The sequence below is a fragment of the Musa acuminata genome, chromosome BXJ1-8 (assembly GCF_036884655.1).
Source record: "Musa acuminata AAA Group cultivar baxijiao chromosome BXJ1-8, Cavendish_Baxijiao_AAA, whole genome shotgun sequence".
In the NCBI taxonomy this organism is placed as follows: Eukaryota; Viridiplantae; Streptophyta; class Magnoliopsida; order Zingiberales; family Musaceae; genus Musa; species Musa acuminata.
Genome location: NC_088334.1, coordinates 12473942 through 12498388, shown reverse-complemented (window position 1 = coordinate 12498388; position 24447 = coordinate 12473942). Strand labels below are relative to the sequence as shown.

The window sequence follows — 24447 nt, the reverse complement described above, 5'->3', positions numbered from 1 at the left end:
CGAAGAGGTTGTTCTCGATCATCCATACAGTATTATCACTTCATGTTAGATCAGATTTATAGTCGATTCTTGTTGTAATCACTTGGAGAGATTTTAGATATTGTACACACTAACATAATCCTTGTATCCTAATTATTCTCTTGTGATTGTTATTTGAGTTTTAAACAAGAAACTCCGAGATGTGTACATTCATTATTGTTATATTAATTTTTTTCTTATTTATCTCATGGTTTTTACCGTTCGTGTTGGAGAGGTTTTTGAATGTAAATCTTGGTATCCTATTTGATTATAATTTTTATTTAATTTTACTATATAATTTTTTTTATCACATCACTAAAGACATTTCCCTTGATTGTTCTATCTCGCTACCATTAGGGACTTCTATTAGTGTTTATCTCTTTATTTTTTCTGTTGTCAGTTCATGACTTGATGTGTTAGTATTGTTGCATCAGAATTTGTTTTGTTTTTGGGCAATTGCAGTTTCTTTGGTATAATCAATTTCTTTTGGCAAGTGTAGTTTCTTTAGTAATAATGGATCTAAATGGCTACTCGGCTTTCGTCCAATTAAAGCCTTGTCCTCCCTTTTGCTCGTCACGTCCTATTGATTTATTTCTTCAAATTTTTGATACTCGATGTATATTTATAAGAATAAATCTTAATTATTTATTTATTTATACTTAAATCTTTATTTAAAACTAAATCATCTTACCTAAATCCCTGATTAAAAAAATTAAATTTAATTAAGATTCCTTCCGATAGTTAACTAAAATATTTACCAAAATGATTGTATCACATCACAAACTATTCAGTGATTATAAAAATAATGGCGCTATTATATATTCCAATGTTCCAGTATAATCTAGATCTGAAATGAGAAATAATGATCATGATCACCCATCACCTTGATTCAAACTTTCTTTCTTGCTATTCTGAATGGTGATGACACAGGACATGAATCATAATCCTCATTTTTCATTTCCACAATCATGGTTTTTGCCCAACAAAGACCACACTACGTGGAAAATTTTATTTTGGTTAATAAAGAAGATACCATGCGTGGGATTGGAACAGTTTTGAATACTGCCGTGTACCTCATGAATGAAAGTCGTATGACATCTTGTCACTATTTTAGTGGAATGCCCAGTGGATTCGCTATCTTACAGTGAAATGAAATGGCAATATGCATCTAAAGATGTAGGATGTTGCTGGTCTCAATCATCAGCGCATGCCATCACTGAATTCTGTGCGAGTGGAAAGGAGCACAGGCGATGACGTCGGACACCGAAGTGCTTCCACACCACCAAACCATTATTTATTGCTGCTCGCAGTGCCTCTTTACATCATGCAATGCAACACCTTAGATCCAACTCTCGTTAGATCCTTGTCAGCGGAAGAAATCAAGAGTCTGCGAAGGAGGAACATGGCATGCGACAGAAGAGCAGCTTAACAGTACAGGCCATGAGAAGGTTTTGTGGACATGGAAATCCCAACACCCGCTGTTCCATTCCATCAAGCACACAATACAGAGCACCCTATACACGTAACACTCCACCGCCCACCCCGGAAGCACGAGCGCCCTCAGGCGGATGCTGCTGCGGCCACGCACACGGGGAGGTCCTTCTCGAAGTTTGGCGGCGCGCTTAGGGTCGGATTGCTCTCGAAGAAGTTCACCGGCTTGAGGTCGAAGCTGGCGGACACGGTCGGCATGATCGGGTAATCTTCCTGGCAAGGGATGTGGTGGAATCCCAACGTGTACCACAGCACGATGTCCCTGTTCTCGATGGCCCTGTCCCTGCACATCACAACCTCTCATGGTCACTTCACTCGGAGACGAAGAGCACCCACAACTCACCGTTACATCAGTACTGCAGCATCGTTCCTTACCTCTCAGACCAAACAGCCAGTGTGTCCTCCCCTTTGCTCTGGTACACGAACAGCCCACCCGCCCATTCCTCGCTCTCGTTGTACGGTGTCACCCATATCTAGCATCCAAAGGAGGCGTCAGTGCGAGCGTGGAAGTGAAGCTGTGAGTTCTCATGGTAAACACGGTCCTCATCACCTGGTTGTTGGTGAATGCGCCTCTTCGCTGCGGGGGATCGTCGTGGTCGAGCAGGCTGGCCGCCGTGGCAGCGGGCACCACCTTATAGCCGACCGGGTTGCCGACCCTCGTGGTCTTGGACGGATTGATCACATGGAACTCCGATGGCTCGTACAGCTTCATCTTGATCTGCGCGTCCTTCTCGGTCTTGGCGACCTGCCTAGTGGCCTTGATGTAGCTCGTCCTCGGCGACTCCCCGGGGTTGGCGTCCTCTCTCGCCATCTTGACCTTGACGAAGGAGTTGTTGGCGCCGTCGACGTCCAGGTCGAGGTGGAAGGTGATGTAGTGGTCGTGGATGACGCCGATCACGTTCTCCGACAGGATGGTGCCGTACATGTCCTCGTTCTGCGGGAATTGGTTAAGGTGCGAGAACGGGGTTCCTTTCACCATGAGAATGCCGCTGAGCCCAACCTGCTTGTTTCATTTCAAGCACAGAACACATTGCATCGCGAAACTAAGACTCTCATAGTGTCAATATGCCGTAGAGCAATACGTCTAAGAAACAGAGCAAGCAGTGCCGCCGCCGAAGCATACGCTCGTAAATAGCATCACCAAACAGAGCACGTCTCTGCATCTATTTGTACAAGAAGAATCTACAGCTATGATCTTTGTATGTTGTCTTCCGATGCAGGCATCGGTTGAAGCCTTGCGATCAAGACTTCCTAGATGAGGAGCTGACGAGGACAGGAAGCCTAAGATTTTTTGCATTAGTGAAATCCAACAATTGCGGGCTAGAAGCGTTGGATGCAGTCAACTTATGTCGTTGGCTCCTGCCATCAACATGTCCTATGTCCTATGTCAGACGAATTACGTTGCCACTTGCTAACGTAAAGAGGAAGAACAGAGGGAAGAAAGGAACAAATGAGCAAAAAGATCTGAGTGCATGAACGCAAACCTTGACACGGATCAGCCCATCTGTTTGGAACTCCCAGTCGATGATGTAGTCGTAGTTCGCCACTGACGCTGCCATCCTCGCCATGAGCGTCACCTTCGGCCTCGCCTCCCGTATCTGCTCACAAGTCACACTAATGATGCATTTCATTCGATCAGATTGGCGTGACCGCCTTTGGATTGTGTCTTCTGTGAGCTTACATCCATGCCAGTGATCGGACTCTCGGAGTGGCGCCACGCGATGTCGCCCGCATACCGCTCGAAGATGCATACCATGTTCTCCCTGACGTAGGGCCGGCCGTCGGCGGCGGCGAACACGCCATCCATGTAGTGCGCGTTCCGGGGGCAGTCGTTGAGCGGCACGAGCGGCATCGCCTGCAGGCCGAACCCGTACTCGCCGGCGTCCATGTAGGTCTTGAAGTACCAGGCGTCAGTCGGGTCCATGTATGGCACGAAGAGCTCCGACATGAAGCTCTTGTGCATGACGCCCCGCCACTCTCCGGTGTCCGGGTCCCTCGCCCGAACTCGCGACACCACCACCCCGGCCCGCGCGTCCACCTTGAGGTGGAACTCCCACCCGGCCCACCGCACCATGTGCCCCCCCTCCTCCACCTCGAAGCTTGGCCCCGCCGACTGCTTGATCGATATCGGCTTCAGCCCCAACCGCGGCGAGTCATCGTTAAATCCCGCCACCGCCTCGTACCGGTAGTCGGTGCCGGCCGACTTGGGGATGGGGATGCCCCGCCCCTGTTCGGAGATGCTCACCACCTCCTTGGTATCTGTTGGTGTAAACAACTTTTTTAGCCGTGACCTCGGGGCCGACGCGGCTTGTTCGGGGGTCCGAATGACAGGGATCTAGCGCGGCGTTTCTCGGGGTCTCCCGGTGGCCGATCGCGGTGGTCTGGTTGGAAGAAAAGCTTCGCCGCGGCGCCGGGTAGGGACAACTCCGGTCTAGCACCTGCACATAGGTCGAGTCGGAAGTTCGGGCCGACCCCTCCGACGATCAAGTCAGTGATGTGGAGTGGGGTTTTGGATGAGGAAGTGCTTTTTTTGTATTCCCCCCCATTTTGTTTGGAGCCTGGGGGTATTTATAGGTAAGTTTGGTGTTACCTGATGTGCCAACCTGTCGGAGCAGGACCGTACCTCTGATAGCGTCTGACATCGCCGTTGGTGTTGCGTGGAGGACCGAGCTGCCGCAGGGTATGGGTGAGCTTCGGTCGACGCTTTCCCTTACCTCGGTCGGTAGTGCGAGGTCAGACGAGGAGGTCGTTTGGGAATGGTTGACGTGGGTGCGCATTAAGTCGACGTTAATGCTCACTTCCTTGGGCAATATGTCGTCCAGGCGTGGCTGACATCATGGCGCACCATGTCGCCATTTTTGTCCTTATCATATTCCCCCCCTAAGGAAGCTATGCCTCGATTGATGTGAGGGGAGGTCCGAGGCATGGCTTCGGCTTTAAGAAACTATACCTGCCGGGCGGTTGCCGATCTGTTGCTAGGGGTGTGGGAATTGCGGGGCTTAGCAGCTAAGAAGGGTTGGACGCGTAGCGGTGATCCCGGGCAGTATGCGGCCGTGGAGCACGGCGCAGGCGGGCAAGCCGCGCAGGCGTGGTCTCGGGCAGCGTGTAGCCGAGGAGCACGACGCAGGCGGGCTAGCTGCGCAGGTGTGGTCTCGGGGAGCATCAAGCCGAGGAGCACGACGCAGGTGGGCTGGCCGTGCAGGTGTGGCCTCGGGGAGCATCAAGCCGAGGAGCACGATGCAAGCGGGCTGGCCACGTAGGTGTGGCCTCGGGGAGCATCAAGCTGAGGAACACGACGCAGGCGGGCTGGCCGCGCAGGTGTGGTCTCGGGGAGCGTCAAGCCGAGGAGCACGACGCAGGCGGGCTGGCCGCGTAGGTGTGGCCTCGGGGAGTATCAAGCCGAGGAGCACGACGCAAGCGGGCTAGCTGCATAGGTGTGGCCTTGGGGAGCATCAAGTCGAGGAGCACGACGCAGGCGGGCTAGCCGCGCAGGTGTGGCCTCGAGGAGCATCAAGCCGAGGAGCACGACGCAGGCGGGCTGGCCACGCAGGTGTGGCCTCGGGGAGCATCAAGCCGAGGAGCACGACGCAAGCGGGCTGGCCGCGCAGGTGTGGTCTCGGGGAGCATTAAGCCGAGGAGCATGATGCAGGCACGATGCAGGCGGGCTGGCTGCGCAGGTGTGGCCTCGGGGAGCATCAAGCCGAGGAGCACGACGCAGGCGGGCTGGCTACGCAGGTGTGGCCTCGGGGAGCATCAAGCCGAGGAGCACGACGCAGGCGGGCTGGCCGTGTAGGTGTAGTCTCGGGGAGCATCAAGCCGAGGAGCACGGCGCAGGCACGACGCAGGCGGGCTGGCTGTGCAGGTGTGGCCTCGGGGAGCATCAAGCCGAGGAGCACGACGCAGGTGGGCTGGCCGCGCAGGTGTGGCCTCGGGGAGCATCAAGCCGAGGAGCATGACGCAGGCGGGCTGGCCGCGCAGGTGTGGTCTTGGGGAGCATCAAGCCGAGGAGCACGACGCAAGCGGGCTGGCCGCGCAAGCCCGAGGAGCTGCTTGTGCTATTTTCCCTTTTTGCCTGCTTAGCCATAGCGGGGGGCGAAAAAACTTTCGTATTTGATTTTCTTTCTAAGGGGGAACCAGTTGCTTTCGTCGCATGCTTTCGAGCATTGGGATCGAGGCATCGGCCTGCTGCCGCTTCAGCGGGGTTGCCATGTCAGGCTTTTATTAAGGCGGGGCGCCTTTTGGCATTTTCGATGCGACGTGACGGTTACGCACGTGCCCGGGTGGGCTGCCGCCCCACTCTCGGGAGGTGAAGGGGCGCTGGTTCTGGTGGTATATCTCCTTTAAATAGCGGATGCCCGGCTTTACTTCTATCTTTTGCTGCTGAGTCTCCCTCTTTTGGCCTTGCCGTCCCCTTTCCAATCTTTTGCTTCCTGCGTCGTCCTCCCTTTCCCTGTAGCACCTCCTTGTTAAGGTTAGTTGAGATGTCGTCCTTTCCTCCTTCCCCTTCTTCTCCCTTCCCGTGTAGCTGAGGGGGGACGTCCTGCTAGTTATAGGTGCCCAGCAAGCCAATCACGTGAGTGATGGCACGTGTGACTTGATACAGAATCTTTTTACTTATTATATTTTGGCGTATATCACTTTATAACTATTGCATAAATACATACATATATTGTGATGTCCTTGGATTTTTGCAATGGGAATCGGATTGTGATGAGATCATGATAATGAGATCGATTCACCTTTAAACACATATCCTAAATAATCCCGGTCATAGGTTACTCGAGAGGGACATCGTGATAACCGGATAGACTGGTGTGCTGTATACCTATCCATATGATGGATGCAGCTGGTCTCACAGCTGCTCGTGTAGGGACACTAGGGATACAGTACAGGTGCTCATTGGAGAATGAGTTCACTGATTGATCCGCTTACGGAATGCTGGATGGTTGATGATGCCTTATTGTCAGATAGCGATTCCGTAGTCCTAGTGGTGTATCTGGTCCTTAGACTTGAGACACCAAGGATGTCCTATATGAGTGCTCCACTCTTTGATACCAGACTTATAGGTTTGGCTATCCCAAATCTAGTACAGCTGGTCATTGGGAGTGGTAGTCGACCTTACGAGGGCTATTGAGTGTCGATAGAGGATCATCCACTCTCGGCATCATGAGAGGAATATCCCATGTGTTCTTGCTCAGACAAATCCCTGGCCAGGGTCATTCGGGTTGAGAGAGAAAGAGTTCTCCGGGAGAATCCGATTAGAGCGAGACTCGAGTAGAAACCGTATGGGTCTGACAACACCATGCTCGATATATGGTCTCTGGGATATTAGATGGATGAGGGATTATAGGTACACGGTAACTGAGGACAGACAGGTCCAATGGATTGGATTCCCCTGTATCGTCTGGAGACTACGGCCTAGTGGCCTAGTACTTCCGTAGTCGATGAGTCAAGTGAATTATTACAGAGATAATAATTCATTGAGTTAGAAGGAGTCCTGACAGGTATGACTCACGGCCAGCTCGATATTGGGCCTAGAGGGTCACACACATATGGTAGGCATTGCGATGAGTAGAGGTTCAGATATGAGATATCCGACGGAGCCCTTGTTTTATTAGATGCAGATCCAATACCCACTAGGGGAGCACCCATTAGGGTTTGACAAGGGACCTCTATAAATAGGAGGGATTCAGAGCCTCATAGGCTAGAGTCTTTGCTTGTAGGCCTGGAGTCTTGAGGAGCGTCGTCGCAACCCTGCTGTGTGGATCACCGCTAGAGAGGAGGACGCTTGACCTCCTTCACCCTCTCCTAAGGATCTGCAAGGAAATAAGGATATACGATCTCCCTAGGTAACACAATCTACTCTATACGCAGTTTCATGTTTCACGGATTTTTGCGTATCAATCTTCGCACGACGACGAACATCTCTTTGGGAATCGGGGATTTTGTTTTCTTGTTCTTCCGCTGCGCATGTGATGTCGCCCCCAAGATTTCCCAACAGTGGTATCAGAGCCAGGTTGTTCGTGCGAATGATTAGTTTTGAACTACGTGTGTTGTGTTAAGGAAGAATTTTGACGTCAAAATCGTTGACGCAAAAACAAGGAAGGGCAACAATAGTTGCTGCCCTCGATCTGCGTGCGTGAAGCGCAGCCGAAGGTGGGCAGCACAGGGGCTGCGTCTGCAGCAGCCGGCCGGCGGCCTGCTTGCAGCAGGCTTGCTGCCGGCGGGGCTGGCAGCCCACGGGCAGCGGCGCCTGCCGCCGCAAGGAAGCGGTGCCTGCCGCCGCTGCTCCCGCGGGCGAAACCCCCCCCCCCCCCCCCCACAAGGGCGGCCGCCCGGCGGGACAGCACCGCCTGCGAAGGCAACGGCGCCCGAAGGGGGCGCCCACCTGCAGCGGCGTCGCCACCAGCGGGCGTGCCGCCTGCAGGCGAGGGCAGTGCCCTCGCCCCGCCGCACAGGCCGCCGCCGGCAGGGTGGCGGCGGCGGCAGCAGCGAAAGGGGGAAAGGGCATTAGGGTTTTCGGGCAAAAGATAGTTTTGCCCCTCGGAATTTGAGAAATTCCAGTTTCTGTCTTTTGTCCAAATTATGAAAATACCCCTATAAATTCAGCCATTCCCTACATGTCCCTGATTTCAAAAAATATTAATTAATTAAAAGGTTTAGTTGATTATTATTTTTATTATTATCTAGTAGTCCTACATGATGATGATTATTTATACATGTGATGTATGATATGTGGACGGATGATCATGGACCGTGTGATGTGTGTACTTGTGATTATTATTATTGAGGTCTGTGAGCCTCCATTATATTTCTCGTTTATTATCGGGCCTGCGTGCCTATGATTAAATTGTAATCACATGAGGAGACGCAGCAGGAGCGTGGATGCAATAGCGGGACCCACGAGACGGACGATCGCGATGCATGAAGATGCATCAAGATGTCGACGGAACCGACGAGTACGAGATGGACGATCACAGGGCATGAAGATGCACCGTTGCACACATAGATCTTGATTTGAGTGATTAGGCTTACTGGCTCGGGCCTAATCACATTAGGTTGTGGTCCATGATCATCTGGTGTAATTGATTATACACATACTAGATAAGTATATATATTTGCATGCAATGTAGATATATATTAAATATGTATATGTGTGACATGTCATATTAGGAGACCAAATCTTAGAAACATCTCTCGATAATATTAAGTCGGTAAACGTGAGGCAATTAGATTGACCCACGTGGCCTTCCATCTTTATGAGTAGGAACTGATTCCCGGTGTAGGTTGAGTTGGTCGAGTCCCTCGAGACTCACCTATATCGCGATTCGCTATCTTGCTTACGACATAGAGATGTCACCGGTGACCTGAGGGCATGGTATGCTTGGTCGAGTCCCTCGAGGGTATATCATCAAATCAGACTCATCTTGTAACGAAGGTGTTGACTTAACCGAGCAACATGGTTGGTCGAGTCCCTCGAGACCATGGTGATTCGGAGGCCGAACAGGACGGGAATCACAAGGAGTTGTGATCGGCAAGAGTTGCCTACCTTTTAGGCTTAGTGTGATTGGTCGAGTCCCTCGAGGTTACACTAAGACCCTGATTGGATCCTGATCCCCACTAGAAGTCTGTCGGAGACTTCCGTTTCACGTGCTGAGGGTGTCGCGTGATTCGTTAGTAAAATAGTGGGAGTATATTAAGATAGAAGTCCATATCTTGATAGTTTATTTCTTGCAAAATCTGCATGTTATTCATTTCTGCTGCATCTTTATTTTCAGAAAATGTCGCTTTCAAATCCCTTACGTGGCATACTTGATGTCAACCGCCTCACTGGTCCAAATTATACGGATTGGCTCCATAACTTGAGAATTGTTCTCACGGCGGAGAAAATCGTGTACGTCCTTGATACAGTGATGCCTACACCCAAAGAAGGGGCAAGCGAGGATGAGATCGCTCGCTACGTGAAGTACATTGATGACTCCACTCTTGCTCAGTGCTATATTTTGGGCTCTATGACTCCTGAGTTACAGAGACAACATAAAAAGATGGATGCCAGATCCATTCTCCTACATGTCCGCAAATTGTTTGAGGAACAAGGAAGGACTTAGCGATATGAGATATCTAAGAGCCTCTTCCGCACTAGGATGACTGAGGGGACACTAGTTCAGAACCATATCCTAAAGATGATTGAGTGGATAGAGAAACTCACAGGTCTAGGAATGGTCCTAGAGGATAACTTGTGTGTGGACATTGTGCTTCAGTCCCTACCAGATTCCTTTTTACAGTTCATAATGAATTTTAATATGAACAAGCTTGAGGTGACTCTCCTAGAGCTCCTCAATATGTTGAGGGAGGTAAAGAGTACTATTAAGAAAGAGAAGCCAGTTCTCTATACTGGTAAGACTAGAAAGAAAAGGAAAGCAGAAAGGTCCCTTAAGAAGGGAAAAGGCAAGGGCAGACCAGGTAAAGCAAAGGTTGCTAAGAAAGACCCAGTAAAGGACAAAGGCCAATGTTTCCACTGTGGTAAAGATGGGCACTGGAAGACGAACTGCAAAGAGTACCTTGCAGAAAGGGCGAAACAAAAGCTTGATGAAACTTCAGGTACATTCATGATCAGTCTTCATTTGTCAGACTCTTATGATAACACATGGGTATTGGATACCGGTAGTGCTTATCATATATGCAATTCGTTGTAGGTTCTGGCAAGGCCTAGGAGACTAGAGAGAGGCGAGATGAACCTCAAGATGGGTAATGGAGCAAAAGTTGCTGTAGTAGCTGTTGGCGAGGTCGCCCTACATCTGCCTAGTGGAGCTTTTATTGCATTAGATGCATGTTATTTTGTTCCTTCTATTATCAAAAACATTATCTCCATTTCATGTTTAACAGTTAGTGGATATAAATTTGTTTTTGAGAACAATGGTTGTTCGATATTATTAGATGATAAGATCATCACGAAAGGAACATTGCATAATGGTTTATTTATGTTAGATACTACTCCATATATCATGAATGTAAATGTGTCTAAGAGGAAACGAGATGAGGTGAACAATGCATACCTGTGGCATTGTAGGCTAGGTCACATCCATGAAAGAAGGATTCAAAAGTTACTAAATGATGGATATCTAGATCCATTCGACTACGTGTCATATGCAACTTGTGAGCCTTGCATTCGTGGAAAATTGACCAACTCTCCATTTAGTGGAACTGGAGAGAGAGCCACTGAGTTGTTGGAACTCATACATAGTGATGTATGTGGACCCATGTCAACTTATGCCATTGGAGGTTACTCCTACTTCATTACATTTACTGATGATTTCTCAAGGTATGGATATGTGTACTTAATGAAGTACAAGTCCGAGGCCTTTGAGAAATTCAGAGAGTATAAGAATGAGGTGGAGAACCAGACTAGAAAGAGTATCAAAACTCTTTGATCAGATCAAGGAGATGAGTACTTAAGTACAGAGTTTACTCAGTTCCTCAAGGACCATGGGATATTATCCCAATGGACACCTCCTTACACACCTCAGCTCAATGGTGTCTTTGAAAGAAGAAATCGTACGTTATTAGATATGGTACGGTCCATGATGAGTTTCGCTAACCTACCCATCTTATTCTAGGGATATGGCCTAGAGACCGCAACTTACCTTCTGAACAGAGTTCCAACTAAGTCGGTAGTGTCTACACCATATGAGATATGGAAAGGGAAGAAGCCTGATCTTAAGGTTGTTAAGATTTGGGGCTGCCCTGCCCACATTAAAAGACACAACCCCGATAAGTTAGAATTAAGGACAGAGCGATGCAAATTTGTGGGATACCCCAAGAAAACTTGTGGGTATTATTTCTATCATCTCGAGGACTAAAAGGTCTTTGTAGCTAAGAGAGTAGTGTTCCTTGAGAAGGAACACATTCTTGGCGGAGATAGTGGGAGAATGATAGAGTTAAGCGAAGTTGGAGAACCAAGCTCAAGCACCACTCTACAACCCGAGTCTGTTCAGGTACCTAATACACAATTTTCAACTTTACGCAGGTCTGATAGAGTATCTCATCCTCCTGAGAGATATGTGGGACATATTAGAGGAGAGGATGTTGAGGATATTGATCCTTAGACCTACGAGGAGGCTATTATGAATATAGACTCCGGGAAGTGGCAAGAAGCCATGAATTCTGAGATGGATTCTATGTACTCCAATAAGGTTTAGAACCTAGTTGATGCACCCGAAGGTATTGTACCCATCGGTTGCAAGTGGATCTTTAAGAAAAAGATCGGAGTAGATGGAAAGGTAGAGACTTATAAAGCAAGGCTAGTGGCTAAGGGGTCTCGTCAAAGGCAAAGTGTTGACTACGACGAAACCTTCTCACCCGTAGCAATGCTAAAATCTATCAGAATTCTATTGGCTATTATAGCACACCATGATTATGAGATCTGGCAGATGGATATGAAAACCACATTCCTCAATGGGAACCTTGAGGAGGAGATGTATATGATGCAACCTGAGGGATTCATGTCCAAGAACTGCCCAGATAAAGTGTGTAGGTTGCTTAGATCCATTTATGGACTAAAGCAAGCTTCCCGAAGTTGGAACATAAGATTTGATGAGGTAATCAGATCTTATGACTTCGTTAAGAACGAAGATGAGCCTTGTGTGTACAGGAAGGTAAGTGGGAGCATTATCACCTTTTTGGTGTTATATGTGGATGACATCCTAATCATTGGGAATGACGTAGGAATGCTATCCACAGTAAAGGCTTAGTTATCTAGACATTTCTCCATGAAGGACTTAGGGGAAGCATCCTATATCTTGGGGATTAGAATCTATAGAGATAGATCCAAGAGGATGCTTGGCTTGTCCCAGTCCAGGTACATAGAAACCATTGTCAAAAGGTTTAACATGGAAAATTCTAAGAGAGGTCTCATATCGATGAGACATGGGATATCGCTTTCTACGAGGATGTCTCAAAAGACTCCAGAAGAAAGGGCGAACATGAATATGATAACTTATGCCTCAGCAAAAGGGTCTATCATGTATGCCATGCTATGTACTAGGCTTGATATAGCGCATGCTCTAAGTGTCACGAGCAGGTATCAGGCAGATCTAGGCTTGGAGCACTAGAAAGCAGTAAAGTGTATCTTTAAGTACTTAAGAAGGACTAAGGATCTTTTACTATAGAGGTAATAGCCTTAAGGTTGAAGGCTACACAGACTCAAAATTTTCAGTCTGATGTCGATGATAGCAAGTCGAATTCAAGGTAATTGTACACCTTGAATGGAGGAGCAGTGTGCTGGAAGAGTTCCAAGCAAGATACCAATGCTGACTCGACCACAGAGGCGGAGTATATTGCTGCATCAGATGCAGCAAAGGAGGGAGTCTGGGTGAAGAAGTTCATCACAGATTTGGGAGTCGTGCCGGGTAGCGAGGAGCCGATCTCCTTATATTACGACAACAACAGGGCAATTACTCAAATAAGGGAACCCAGGTCTCATCAGAAGTGTTCTGAGGAGGTTCCAACTTATCAGAGAGATCGTAACCCGAGGAGATGTAGCAGTGGAAAGAGTTTCATCCGAAGATAACATTGCAGATCCACTGACAAAGCCGTTGTCTCATATTGTCTTTGAGCGTCACAGGGGTCTGATGGGGATCAGACACATAGGTGATTGGCTTTAGGTCAAGTGGGAGATTGCTAGTCATAGGTGCCCAGCAAGCCAATCACGTGAGTGATGGCACGTGTGACTTGATACAGAATCTTTTTACTTATTATATTTTGGCGTATATCACTTTATAACTATTGCATAAATGCATACATATATTGTGATGTCCTTGGATTTGTGCAATGGGAATCGGATCGTGATGAGATCATGATAATGAGACCGATTCACCTTTAAACACATATCCTAAATAATCCCGGTCATAGGTTACTCAAGAGGGACATCGTGATAACCAGATAGACTGGTGTGCTGTATACCCGTCCATATGATGGATGCAGCTGGTCTCATAGCTGCTCGTGTAGGGACACTAGAGATATAGTACAGGTGCTCATTGGAGAATGAGTTCACTGATTGATCCGCTTACGGAATGCTGGATGGTTGATGATGCCTTATTGTCAGACAGCGATTCCGTAGTCCTAGTGGTGTATCTGGTCCTTAGACTTGAGACACCAAGGATGTCCTGTATGAGTGCTCCACTCTTTGATACCAGACTTATAGGTTTGGCTGTCCTAGATCTAGTACAGCTGGTCATTGGGAGTGGTAGTCGACCTTACGAGGGCTATTGAGTGTCGATAGAGGATCATCCACTCTCGGCATCATGAGAGGAATATCCCATGTGTTCTTGCTCAGACAAATCCCTGGCCAGGGTCATTCGGGTTGAGAGAGAAAGAGTTCTCCGGGAGAATCCGATTAGAGCGAGACTCGAGTAGAAACCGTATGGGTCTGACAACACCATGCTCGATATACGGTCTCTGGGATATTAGATGGATGAGGGATTATAGGTACACGGTAACTGAGGACAGACAGGTCCAATGGATTGGATTCCCCTATATCGTCTGGAGACTACGGCGTAGTGGCCTAGTACTTCCGTAGTCGATGAGTCAAGTGAATTATTACAGAGATAATAATTCACTGAGTTAGAATGAGTTCTGACAGGTATGACTCACGGCCAGCTCGATATTGGGCCTAGAGGGTCACACACATATGGTAGGCATTGCGATGAGTAGAGATTCAAATATAAGATATCCGACGGAGCCCTTGTCTTATTGGATGCAGATCCAATACCCACTAGGGGAGGACCCATTAGGGTTTGACAGGGGATCTCTATAAATAGGAGGGATTCAGAGCCTCATAGGCTAGAGTCTTTGCTTGCAGGCCTGGAGTCTTGAGGTGCGTCGTTGCAACCCTGCTGTGTGGATCACCGCTAGAGAGGAGGACGCTTGACCTCCTTCACCCTCTCCTAAGGATCTGCAAGGAAAGAGGGATATACGATCTCCCCAGGTAACACAATCTACTCTATACGTAGTTTCATGTTTCATGGATTTTTGCGTACCAATCTTCGCACGACGATGAACATCTCTTTAGGAATCGGGGATTTTGTTTTCTTTTTCTTCCGCTGCGCATGTGATGTCGCCCCCAAGATTTCCCAACACGTCCTTCGACGCCCCCCGTAGAATCCTCTGATGGGGAAGCGGTGCGGGCCCTAGAGGCCTTGATGTGGCCGCATGACTTTGACTCCACCGTGAGTGGGTCTCTGTTGGGGGGGCTCCGGGAGTGCTATTGCATCCCGGAGGACCACATCCTTAGTGCCCCAGAACCGGGACAGCGGGCGTATGACCCCGTCCCAAAGGGTTTTGCGCTGACTTTGGACGCCCTGGAGGCGGGTCTTTGCTTTCCCCTTCATCCCCTCATTGTGTCCTGCCTGTCTTTCTGGCGGATTTCTCCATCTCAAGTGGTACCGAACTCTTGGCGTTACCTAGTAGTATTCCTGGGGGAATGCCACCACGCCAATATCACCCCTACCCTCAATCTCGTTCTTTCTTGTTACCGCCTTTCCAAGGGTTCGGGGGGTTACTTCCTATCTGCCCGGACGGGCTTTCGAGTCGGAGGGGCCCCTTCCAATAATAAAGGGTGGAAGGGGAGGTTTTTTACATTTACCGTGCACGGGACTGGAGTTTTGGGGTTCAGTGGTCCGCGAGGGCGATCGACAATACCACCCCATGCTTGGGTAAAGCAGAGCGCCAAGATCTGGGGAGGCTCAAAGAGATTCTCCCCAGGTCGCAGGCCATCCGAAACATGACCGAGCAATGGCTGGTCGAGGCTGGTCTCAGCCCAATGCCTCTGGGTACGTTAGTGACGTTTGGTTCGGGTATTTGCGTGGTTCATTTATGGTACTAACACTTTTCTTGTTTTTTGTAGAAATGGTGAACCTCTGGTCGCTTTTGGGGGGTCAAGCGTCGCAAGCTCCTCCCCCAGCTCCGCCGGCTGACCTACAGCCTGGCTCGGAGGATGCCCCAATGGAGGTCGAGGCCGGGTGCCCTCGGAAGAAGGCGAAGGCAGCACCTTCGAAGGGGCCTGAGGCGGGCCCTAGTCGGGGCGAGACCGGGCCTAGTCGGCGGGCGGCTGGGAAGGGTCCGCGCCCTACCTCCGTACGTGACCTGTGCCGACTACCAGTCGGGGACGGGGCGCCGTTCCAAACGCGGCTGGTGAGCGAGATCCCACTCGGGGAGTCCAGCGACCCCCTGGTCGCCCGCTGTGGGGGCTTGTCCCGGGGGGACAGAGTGTGGGCCGGAGGGGACCCCTCCGCAGCGTTCCTCCGAGGCGCGCTTCATCCCGACATGGCTCGGGATTTGTACGTCCCGCCCTCGGAGGTGCTGCTCAACAAGTCCGCCCAATCCTTGATCTGGGTAAGTACTTCTCCTCTTTTCTTGTTTGGGTTTGTTCGTCTGACGCTGCCCTTTCTAACCCATCTTTCCTTTTGCAGGGCCTCCATTATGCGACGGCCCTGATGGACAGGGTGCGTGACGCCGGCCGGGTTATCGGAGGCCTCGTCAACCGTAACGCTGAGCTCCACCGCCAGGTCAAGGAGGTTCGAGCCGGGGCCGACCCGGAGGCTGTTGCGGCCGTCGAGAAGCGCGCGGCGGAGTCTGAGGCGAAGGCGGCTCGCCTTAGGTCGGAGCTCGAGGCCGCCAAGAAAGCAAACGAGGAGCTCCAGAAAACAATAAGGGTGGAGCGGACCGAGCTCCGTCTGTTGAAGACGGAGGCGAGCGCCCTCAGCAAGAAGCTGGAGGAGGTGAAGGCCGAGATGAGAGCGGCCTCGGAGGCATTGGCGGAGGAAGCCCGTCTTCGACCTACCAAAGATAAGGAGCTCCTCGAGGCGTATGAGAAGTCCGAGGGGTTCGAACTCGGGCTAACGCGGACGGAGCGGGTATCCTTTGAGTACGGATACCGAGTCGCCACGTCCCGTTTCCACGCTCATCACCCCGGCCTCGAGGTGGAGGAGGACCCCTTCACTCCTCACCCCGAGGATCTAGGGGTAGACATGCCCGAGGACGTCCCCTTTGACGACCGCCTGGTTGTCCCATAGTAATAATAAGGAAGGGTCCTGTATTTTAAGGTGCTAGTTAATTTTGTAAGTCGGGATCGAGTCCTGTAGGTCGGGGTCGAGTCTTGTACTCTTAGTTTTGAAATATAAAGCAAAATTTTCTTCTCGTGTGTTGCTTGTCTACTTCTTCTTCCTTTAGGCGAAAAAGACTTCCTCTTCCCTTGGGCGAAAAAGCTCCTTCCTTAGATGAAGAACTTCCTCTTCCCTTAGGCGAAAAGTTTCTTTATTTAAGCGAAGAACTTCCTAAGGTTCTGGACGTTCCATGTTCTCGGCAAGGGAGAACCGTCCATTGTCGCGAGCCGGTATGTACCCAGTCAGACTATTTTGTCGACCCGATAAGGTCCCTCCCATTTGGGGGCCATCTTCCCCCTCGCGCGGGTCGAGTCGCTGACCTCGGTCTTACGTAGGACTAGGTCGTCTAACTTAATCGGTCGGGGCCGTACCTTCCGGTTGTAAACCCGAGCGACAGCTCTTTTGTAAGAGAGGGCCTTCAGGTGCGCGTCGGCACGCCGCTCCTCGAGCAAGTCGAGGCCGGCTCGAAGTCCTTCGTTCGTGATTTTCTCGTCGTAGTTTCTCGTCCGAAGGGTGGCGATGGCTACCTCGGGTGGTAGGACGACATCGGTTCTAAACGCGAGGCTGTAGGGGGACTCTCCAGTCACGGTCTTGGCGGTGGTGCGTAACGACCATAAGACGCTCGGGAGTTCGTCCGTCCAGGCTAATCGGGCTGCGGACACTCTTCTTTTGAGCCCGTCTAGAATGGATCGATTGGTTACTTCCGTTAGCCCATTCGTCTGAGGGTGAGCCACCAAGCTAAACCTCAGTTGGATTCCATGGCTTGCGCAGAACGCCCGGAACCTTCTACCGGCGAACTGAGGCCCGTTGTCCGTAATGATGGTTTTGGGCAAGCCAAACCGGGTCACCAGGTTCCTCCACACGAACTTCTCCATTTGCCGCTCCGTGATCGTGGCCAGTGGTTCGGCCTCGACCCACTTTGTGAAATAATCCACTCCCACGACGATGTACTTTCGCTGTCCCGAGGCTAGTGGGAAAGGCCCGAGCAGGTCCAGACCCCACTGCGTAAATGGCCATGCGCAATCGATGGGGGTGAGCGGGATCGTGGGCTGCCGGGGCGTGCGGGCATGTTCTTGGCACGAACTGCACCGCTGCACATAAGCCTTCGCGTCACGGCACATGGTCGGCCAATAGTAACCTTGGCGAAGTATTTTGTGTGCTAGGGTTCGCCCGTCGATGTGTTCCCCGCAGACCCCCCCGTGGACTTCAGCCAGAACCGTCTGAGCTTCGTCGGGCTCCAAGCACCGTAGGAGGGGGTATGTGAAGGACCGCTTATAGAGCCGTCCACTCACCTCGAAGTACCATGCATGCGTGCGACGCAGGTGTCGAGCCGCAGCCTTGTCGGGAGGAAGGGTCCCGTCCTGCTTGAAGCGTAGTAACTCATGCACCCACATGATTGGAGCGCCGTCGGAGACCGCAGCTACGATTTCGATGGCACGGGCAGGGAGCTCGTCGATCTCGGGCCGGACTCCGGGGGCTGGCTTCGACGCTAGTTTAGCTAGCGCGTCTGCTCGCTCGTTTTCTCCCCTCGGAACATTGGATAATGCAAAGTGAGAGAACTTAGTGGTCAGGTTCTTTACCTGCGCCAGGTACTTGGCCATGACCGGGTCCCGAGCCTCGTATCCGCCGTTGAGTTGTTCGGCTACCAGCTGCGAGTCGGTGAGGACGTGTAAGGCATCCACTTGCATTTCGAGGGCCAACCTGAGTCCGGCTAGGAGCGCCTCGTATTCCGCCTCGTTGTTGGTGGCTTGAAACCCGAAGCGAAGGGAGCGCTCGAATGATCGTCCGTCGGGAGACCGCAGCACTAGCCCTGCACCGGCGCCCTTTGAGTTGGCCGACCCATCCACGTGCAGGACCCATGGTTCAGGAGGTTGCTCCAGATCCGTGTCCTCGGTCTGGGTTAATTCTGCGATGAAGTCGGCCATGGATTGGGCTTTGATAGCAGTTCTGGGCACGTATCGTACGTCATGCTCGCCGAGCTCCACCGCCCATTTGAGAAGACGTCCTGCAACATCAAATTTAGACAAGACCTGTCGAAGTGGTTGGTTGGTGATGACCTCCACTGGGTGAGCCTGGAAGTAGGGGCATAGCTTCTGGGCTGATAGCACAAGCGCCAGTGCCAGTTTCTCAATCGGTGGGTATCGTTCCTCCGGCCCATTTAGGACATGGCTGACGTAGTAGACCGGTAGCTGCTCGCCGGAGTTTTCTTTGATCAGAACAGAACTGACTGCGTGCTGGGAGGCAGCCAAGTAGAGGCCGAGCTTTTCCCCAGGAGAGACAAAGGCAAGTCGGGGGAGGCTGGCCAAGTGTTGCTTCATTTGCTTGAAGGCTTCCTCGCACTCCGCCATCCATTGAAAATTCTTCGGGTTCTTCAGCACCCTGAAGAAGGGGAGGCAGCGATCGACCGAAAGGGCAAGGAAGCGTGACATGGCGACGAGTCTCCCGTTAAGGCGCTGCAGGTCTTTGATCGTCCGAGGCGACTGCATGTTGACAATTGCCTGGACCTTCTCTGGGTTGGCATCGATCCCTCTTTCGTGTATGATGAACCCGAGGAATTTTCCCGAGGTGACGCCGAAAGCGCACTTCGCGGGGTTGAGATGCATGCCGAACCTGCGTAGCGTGGCTAATGTCTCGGCCAGGTCGGTAAGATGAGTTCTTGCCTCTTGGCTTTTCACGATCATGTTGTCGACGTAAACTTCCATGTTTCGCCCGATCTAGTGGGCGAACATCTTGTTAACTATTCTTTGGTACGTAGCCCCGGCATTCTTCAATCCGAAAGGCATGACTTTATAAAAGTATACCCCTTGATCGGTGAGGAAGGCCGTGTGCTCTTGGTCTTCGGGCGCCATTCTGATCTGGTTGTATCCTGAGAAGGCATCCATAAATGAGAGGCGGGCGTGTCCGGTTGTGGCGTCTACCAACTGGTCGATCTTTGGGAGGGGGTAGCAATCTTTAGGGCATGCATTGTTGAGGCTGGTATAGTCAACACACATCCTCCAATTACCATTGTGTTTCCTTACGAGGACTACATTGGATAGCCATCGCGGGTATCTGGCTTCTTCTATGAAGCCGACCGCTAAAAGTTGGTCCACTTCTTCTCGTATGGCGAGTTGCCGATCAGGGGCCTGGCGCTTGGGCTTTTGCTTTACCGGGCGAGCGTCGGGTGAGATGCTGAGGCGATGTTGCGCGACCTCTGGGTCGATGCACGTCATGTCAGATGGCGACCAGGCGAAGACGTTGGCATTTTCCTATAGGAGACCGACGAGCTGCTTTCGTTCCCGCTCGGGTAACTCCAACCTGATTTTGACCGTCTGATCCGGCCGCTCTTCTAGCAATGGCAAGTCGACGGTGGATTCCCTTGGCTCGGGATGGGGGGTCGGTCTCTTCATCTCCCGAGGATCCTCCAGCGGTGGTTCGATCCTCGCCCTCTTGTTTAACGAGACGACGGTCAAGTAGCAACGCCTGGATTCTCGGGGGCTTCCCGTGACTTCCGCGACCCCGGCGTGAGTTGGGAATTTGATAGTTGTTAGGATCAAGAGCACTAAGAGGGGGGGGTGAATTAGTGCAGCGGAAAACCTTCTGCGATTAAAATCGAAAACTGCGTTCGTTCGATAGAAGTGATTTTGGTAAGAAAGCCGATTCGTAAATCACTTCAACTTTTGACTAGGAGAGATGCAGCAAAGATATGAACGCAGTTTGCAGTTATGATGGAAATCAGAATATAAGCGCAAACTGAAATACAAAGTTCGTACGATAAAAGCGATTTCGGTATAAAAGCTGATTCGTAAACTACTTTAACTTGAGATACGGAGAGATGCAGTTTGTAGTTATAATGGCAGTTTGTAGTTATAATGGAAATCAGAACGTAAGCGCAAACTGAAATACAACGTTCGTTCGATAAAACTGATTTGCATCTTAAACCCCAATTCGGAAAGCACTGAACTTTGAAACACGTTCGTAAAAACACAGAAGACAGTAAGCTATTGAGGAGGTTTGCAGTAAAGATAAGATGCTCAAAGTAAATGCAAACCGAGATTTAGAGTGGTTCAGTCAATCTTGACCTACTCCACTTTTGGCTTCCTCCACCGACGAGGTTATCGATGTCAACTAGAGGCCTTCCTTCAATAGGCGAAGGCCAACCACCCTTTTACAGTTTCACTCCTTTTGATGGGCTTAGGAGATAACCCTTACAGAATTTTCTCTCCTCTCTTTACAACTCAGAACTTAGAAGAAAAGAGGGAGAAGAACTTTTGGCCTTTACAACAATTTTGAGCTCTAAGAATCATAGAAAAAGATCAAGATTTCGGTGTAAGTTCATGCTCTTTCAGTGCTGAATGGGTAGGGTATTTATAGGCCCCAACCCAGTTCAAATTTGGAGCTCAAAACTGTCAATTCCCGGAATTCCAGGATCAGGCGGTTGCACCTCCTGACTGGAGCGGTTGCACCGCCTAGCAGAGCTCAAAGACTGAGCCTCTGGGCAGTGCTACCTCCTGTCAGGGGCGGTTGCACCTCCTGCCAGTGCTCGAAGACCGAGCTCAGGCGATTGCACCTCCTGACTGAGGCGGTTGCACCTCCTGACTGAGGCGGTTGCACCGCCTGGCAGAGCTCGAAGACCGAGCTCAAGCGGTGCCACCTCCTGTCAGGGGAGGTTGCACTGCCCAGTCTGGCTTGGAGACCGAGCCCAGGCGGTGCAACCTCCTACCTTGGGCGGTTCAACCGCTTGGCAGAAATCAGGGTCCGAATGGGTTGATCCATTCTGCCCAATTTGGGTTTTTCAAGGGCCCAATTGCCCCAAGATTAAGTTAATGGGATCACCTCCCATTTCCAACTTAATCATTGTGCTAACTACGATATTCCCTAAGACATTTACTATAACTTGCTCCGGTGCGTCAATCGCTTCTTCCGGCGAGCTTCCGGCGAACTTCCGTCGATCATCCGATGAACCCTCGGTGATGCTCCTGCGGACTTCCGGCAAACTCCTGGACTTGCGACGATTCACTTGGCGAGTTCTGACGAGCTTCTTTGGCAAGCTTATGGACTTCTCGGATTTGTTCCAGCAGAACCTCCGACGACTGTCCGAACTTCCGTCGAACTCTCGAACTCAGAACGTGATCATTGTCATGACTCCGGCGCAACTCCTGCTGCATGTCTTACTTTCATCATAGTTAATCCTGTACACTTATCTCAACATACAGATTAGATAACAAATGATAATTGACTTAATCATCAAAATCTGAGATTCAACAATCTCCCCCTTTTTGATGATGACAATCAATTGATAATGAAGTTAACCTTAACTCCCCCTATCTATATGCCATACTTGAGATAAGTCATTCTTGAATTCAAAACTTAAGAATTCAAGAGACATATTGATAAGTTAAAATCATTTGAACTTATCAATACTCCCATCATGATTCCCATCATGATATATCTCTTTGAAGATGATGTTAAGGCTTGACATTCATTTTCAAATTTTACATTACAAGTTTGAATGATGGTAATAGTAGCAATTCATCATATTGTAAGATATCAACATGTAAAGCTGCGAAGTAAGATTTTGATATCATTACATGATGCACACATTTCAAATATTTTAACAAGTATTGCATTTCATCACATGGTAAGATATCAACTCGTAAAATTACGATGCAAGTTTTTTGTTTGATATCTTGACACGATACAAATAAGGCATAATGCAAATTAATCATAGCATCTGTTCATATATCTCTTGGTGATGCAAGCATGGCATAATCATAGTATCAGTGTGTATAGCATCAATTCATATATTTCTCGGTGATGCAAGCATGGCATAATTATAGCATCAGTGTATATAGCATCAATTCATATATTTCTCCCCCTTTGTCATCAACAAAAAGCATGGTAGTTGTGATACCAAGAGAACAATATAAACAAATTTTGAGCATAAGTGCGATAATTGTTCATGCCTTTACTGGGTTCTGTTATTTTTCAATAGTAAGTGATAAGAAATCAAGCATATAAAGGAAGGCATGATACGTAAATTGCTTTGAATACTTCTTCCTTTTTATTTGTTATAATCTTTTTGCATGAAGGAGGAAAGCCATTTGTGATACCAGCTATTTGTGAGTTTACTTTGAGTCAAGATATGTGTGTGGAACCGCTCTTTGCAAGTAAAAATACTATCATCCATATTTCAAGATGGAATTCATAAGCAGGAATCATTTCATCAAATCTATTTCAGAAAAATATTTTTCATAAGAGTGTATGAGAAAATCTGATTTTTAGCATTCCAATTGTTAAGCAAATCCAAAAATGAAATGAACACTTTCATGCATTCGGACAAGACTATGCTACAGATTTTCAAATACAATCATGAAGACAAAACATTTTTGTATTCAACACATAATTTACAACATGTTATTTAGGCATGTAATGACAATCACGTGATTTGATCATTCAATAAAGTTCGAAAAATAATTTTAACTAGTTTATGTATTCGGACACATCAACATTCCTAATTCTCTTCTTATGAAATCAAATTGTTCTTCACTTAGAGGTTTTGTAAAAATATCAGCTAGTTGATGTTTAGTGTTAATATCATGGCAATGGTATGACTTATCAACTGCATTGGTATATCATTTTCTCAAATTATATTTATCATGGAAATCAAGGCACAAGGTTTTCAAAACATTTAGTTTCAATGTAAGATCCGAGATAAACAATGAGAGATGTTTGTAACTCTGTATATGCTCAAAAATATATCAGGTAACCATATCAAGGATCAAGGCAAAGCCCATCATGGTGAGTAACATAAGGAGTTTATAATAACAACACGTGATTGTGTTCATACAAGCTCATTCATGAGGTGGAAAATTAAAGTGCCTAAATAAAGAGTCAAATTATCGATGAATTTGCTGCAGCTCAGATAGGATTTGATCTTGTCGATGTTCAAGCCGTTCTTGTCTTTTTTCGAATCAGTCCATCCAAATCCAAATATCTTCGACAGATGATGTATGAGTTTGCTCAAATGGATGTGTTTCCTCAAAGGGACAGATCGGAGGAGATTGGGTACCCCTAAAGACTGGTGATTCCGGTTCTGGTTCAGGTTGAGAGGGATCGGTTCTTCTAGGCATTCTAACCCAGTTACCGTTTCTATAAAAACATCTTAATCGGTGAAGTAGATTTTTATTTATTATGCTAAACTTATCTACTTTTATTACTTCTTCTTCCGGTGGTATTAGAATATCATAGGCTTTCATTATTCTAGTGATTATACCACCATATGGGAGCACCATGTCTTTCTTAGATAGTTCTAACATGTTTTGTTGGATAAGATAACCAAGACAGATGTCATGTCCTTTCATGATCAAATACATAGTTCCTAATTCTAATTGGCTTACTTCATCATGATGGTATTGTTTAGGGAGAATGATGCTTGTTAGGATATGATGAAGTACCTTAGTGTTTAGAGGCAGTAGATGTTCACAACTTTTAGGAACAAATGCTAAGTTGGGATTGGCGAAAATTGTTCCTAAGGCTTCAACATATGTTGTTCTAACAGTTTCATCATCCCATGATCCTCTAAAGTAAAGTCCTTTACTTTTTATGGGAATGCCTATCATGTCGCAAATGAATTTATCTGTAATGGAGATGTGTTGTCCTAAAAGATAGGTAAACTTTCTTTCTTCTTCATCTATTTGTATGTTATTGTAAAATAATCTAACAAGTCTTGGATAGATGGGTTCATTAATTTGCAAAATAGGGAGTAGATCTAAATTTGCAAACCATTGGATTGTCT

At 48.7% G+C, this 24447-nt stretch overlaps 2 protein-coding genes across 2 annotated transcripts; both read right to left on the bottom strand.

The window, feature by feature from the left end:
• Positions 1 to 1287: 1287 nt before the first annotated feature.
• LOC135587558 (amine oxidase [copper-containing] gamma 1-like) lies at positions 1288 to 3676 on the bottom strand. The gene is made up of 5 exons (XM_065079117.1): positions 3191 to 3676; positions 2994 to 3107; positions 2060 to 2509; positions 1885 to 1982; positions 1288 to 1792 (listed from the first exon to the last, which is right to left on the bottom strand). Exons 1-5 carry the CDS (start codon positions 3581 to 3583, stop codon positions 1579 to 1581), a joined length of 1269 nt encoding a protein of 422 aa, XP_064935189.1. The 5' UTR covers positions 3584 to 3676; the 3' UTR covers positions 1288 to 1578.
• Positions 3677 to 16912: 13236 nt separating this feature from the next.
• On the bottom strand, positions 16913 to 19372 carry LOC103995026 (uncharacterized). The gene has a single exon (XM_065194175.1). It carries the CDS (start codon positions 19370 to 19372, stop codon positions 16913 to 16915), a length of 2460 nt encoding a protein of 819 aa, XP_065050247.1.
• Positions 19373 to 24447: the final 5075 nt, after the last annotated feature.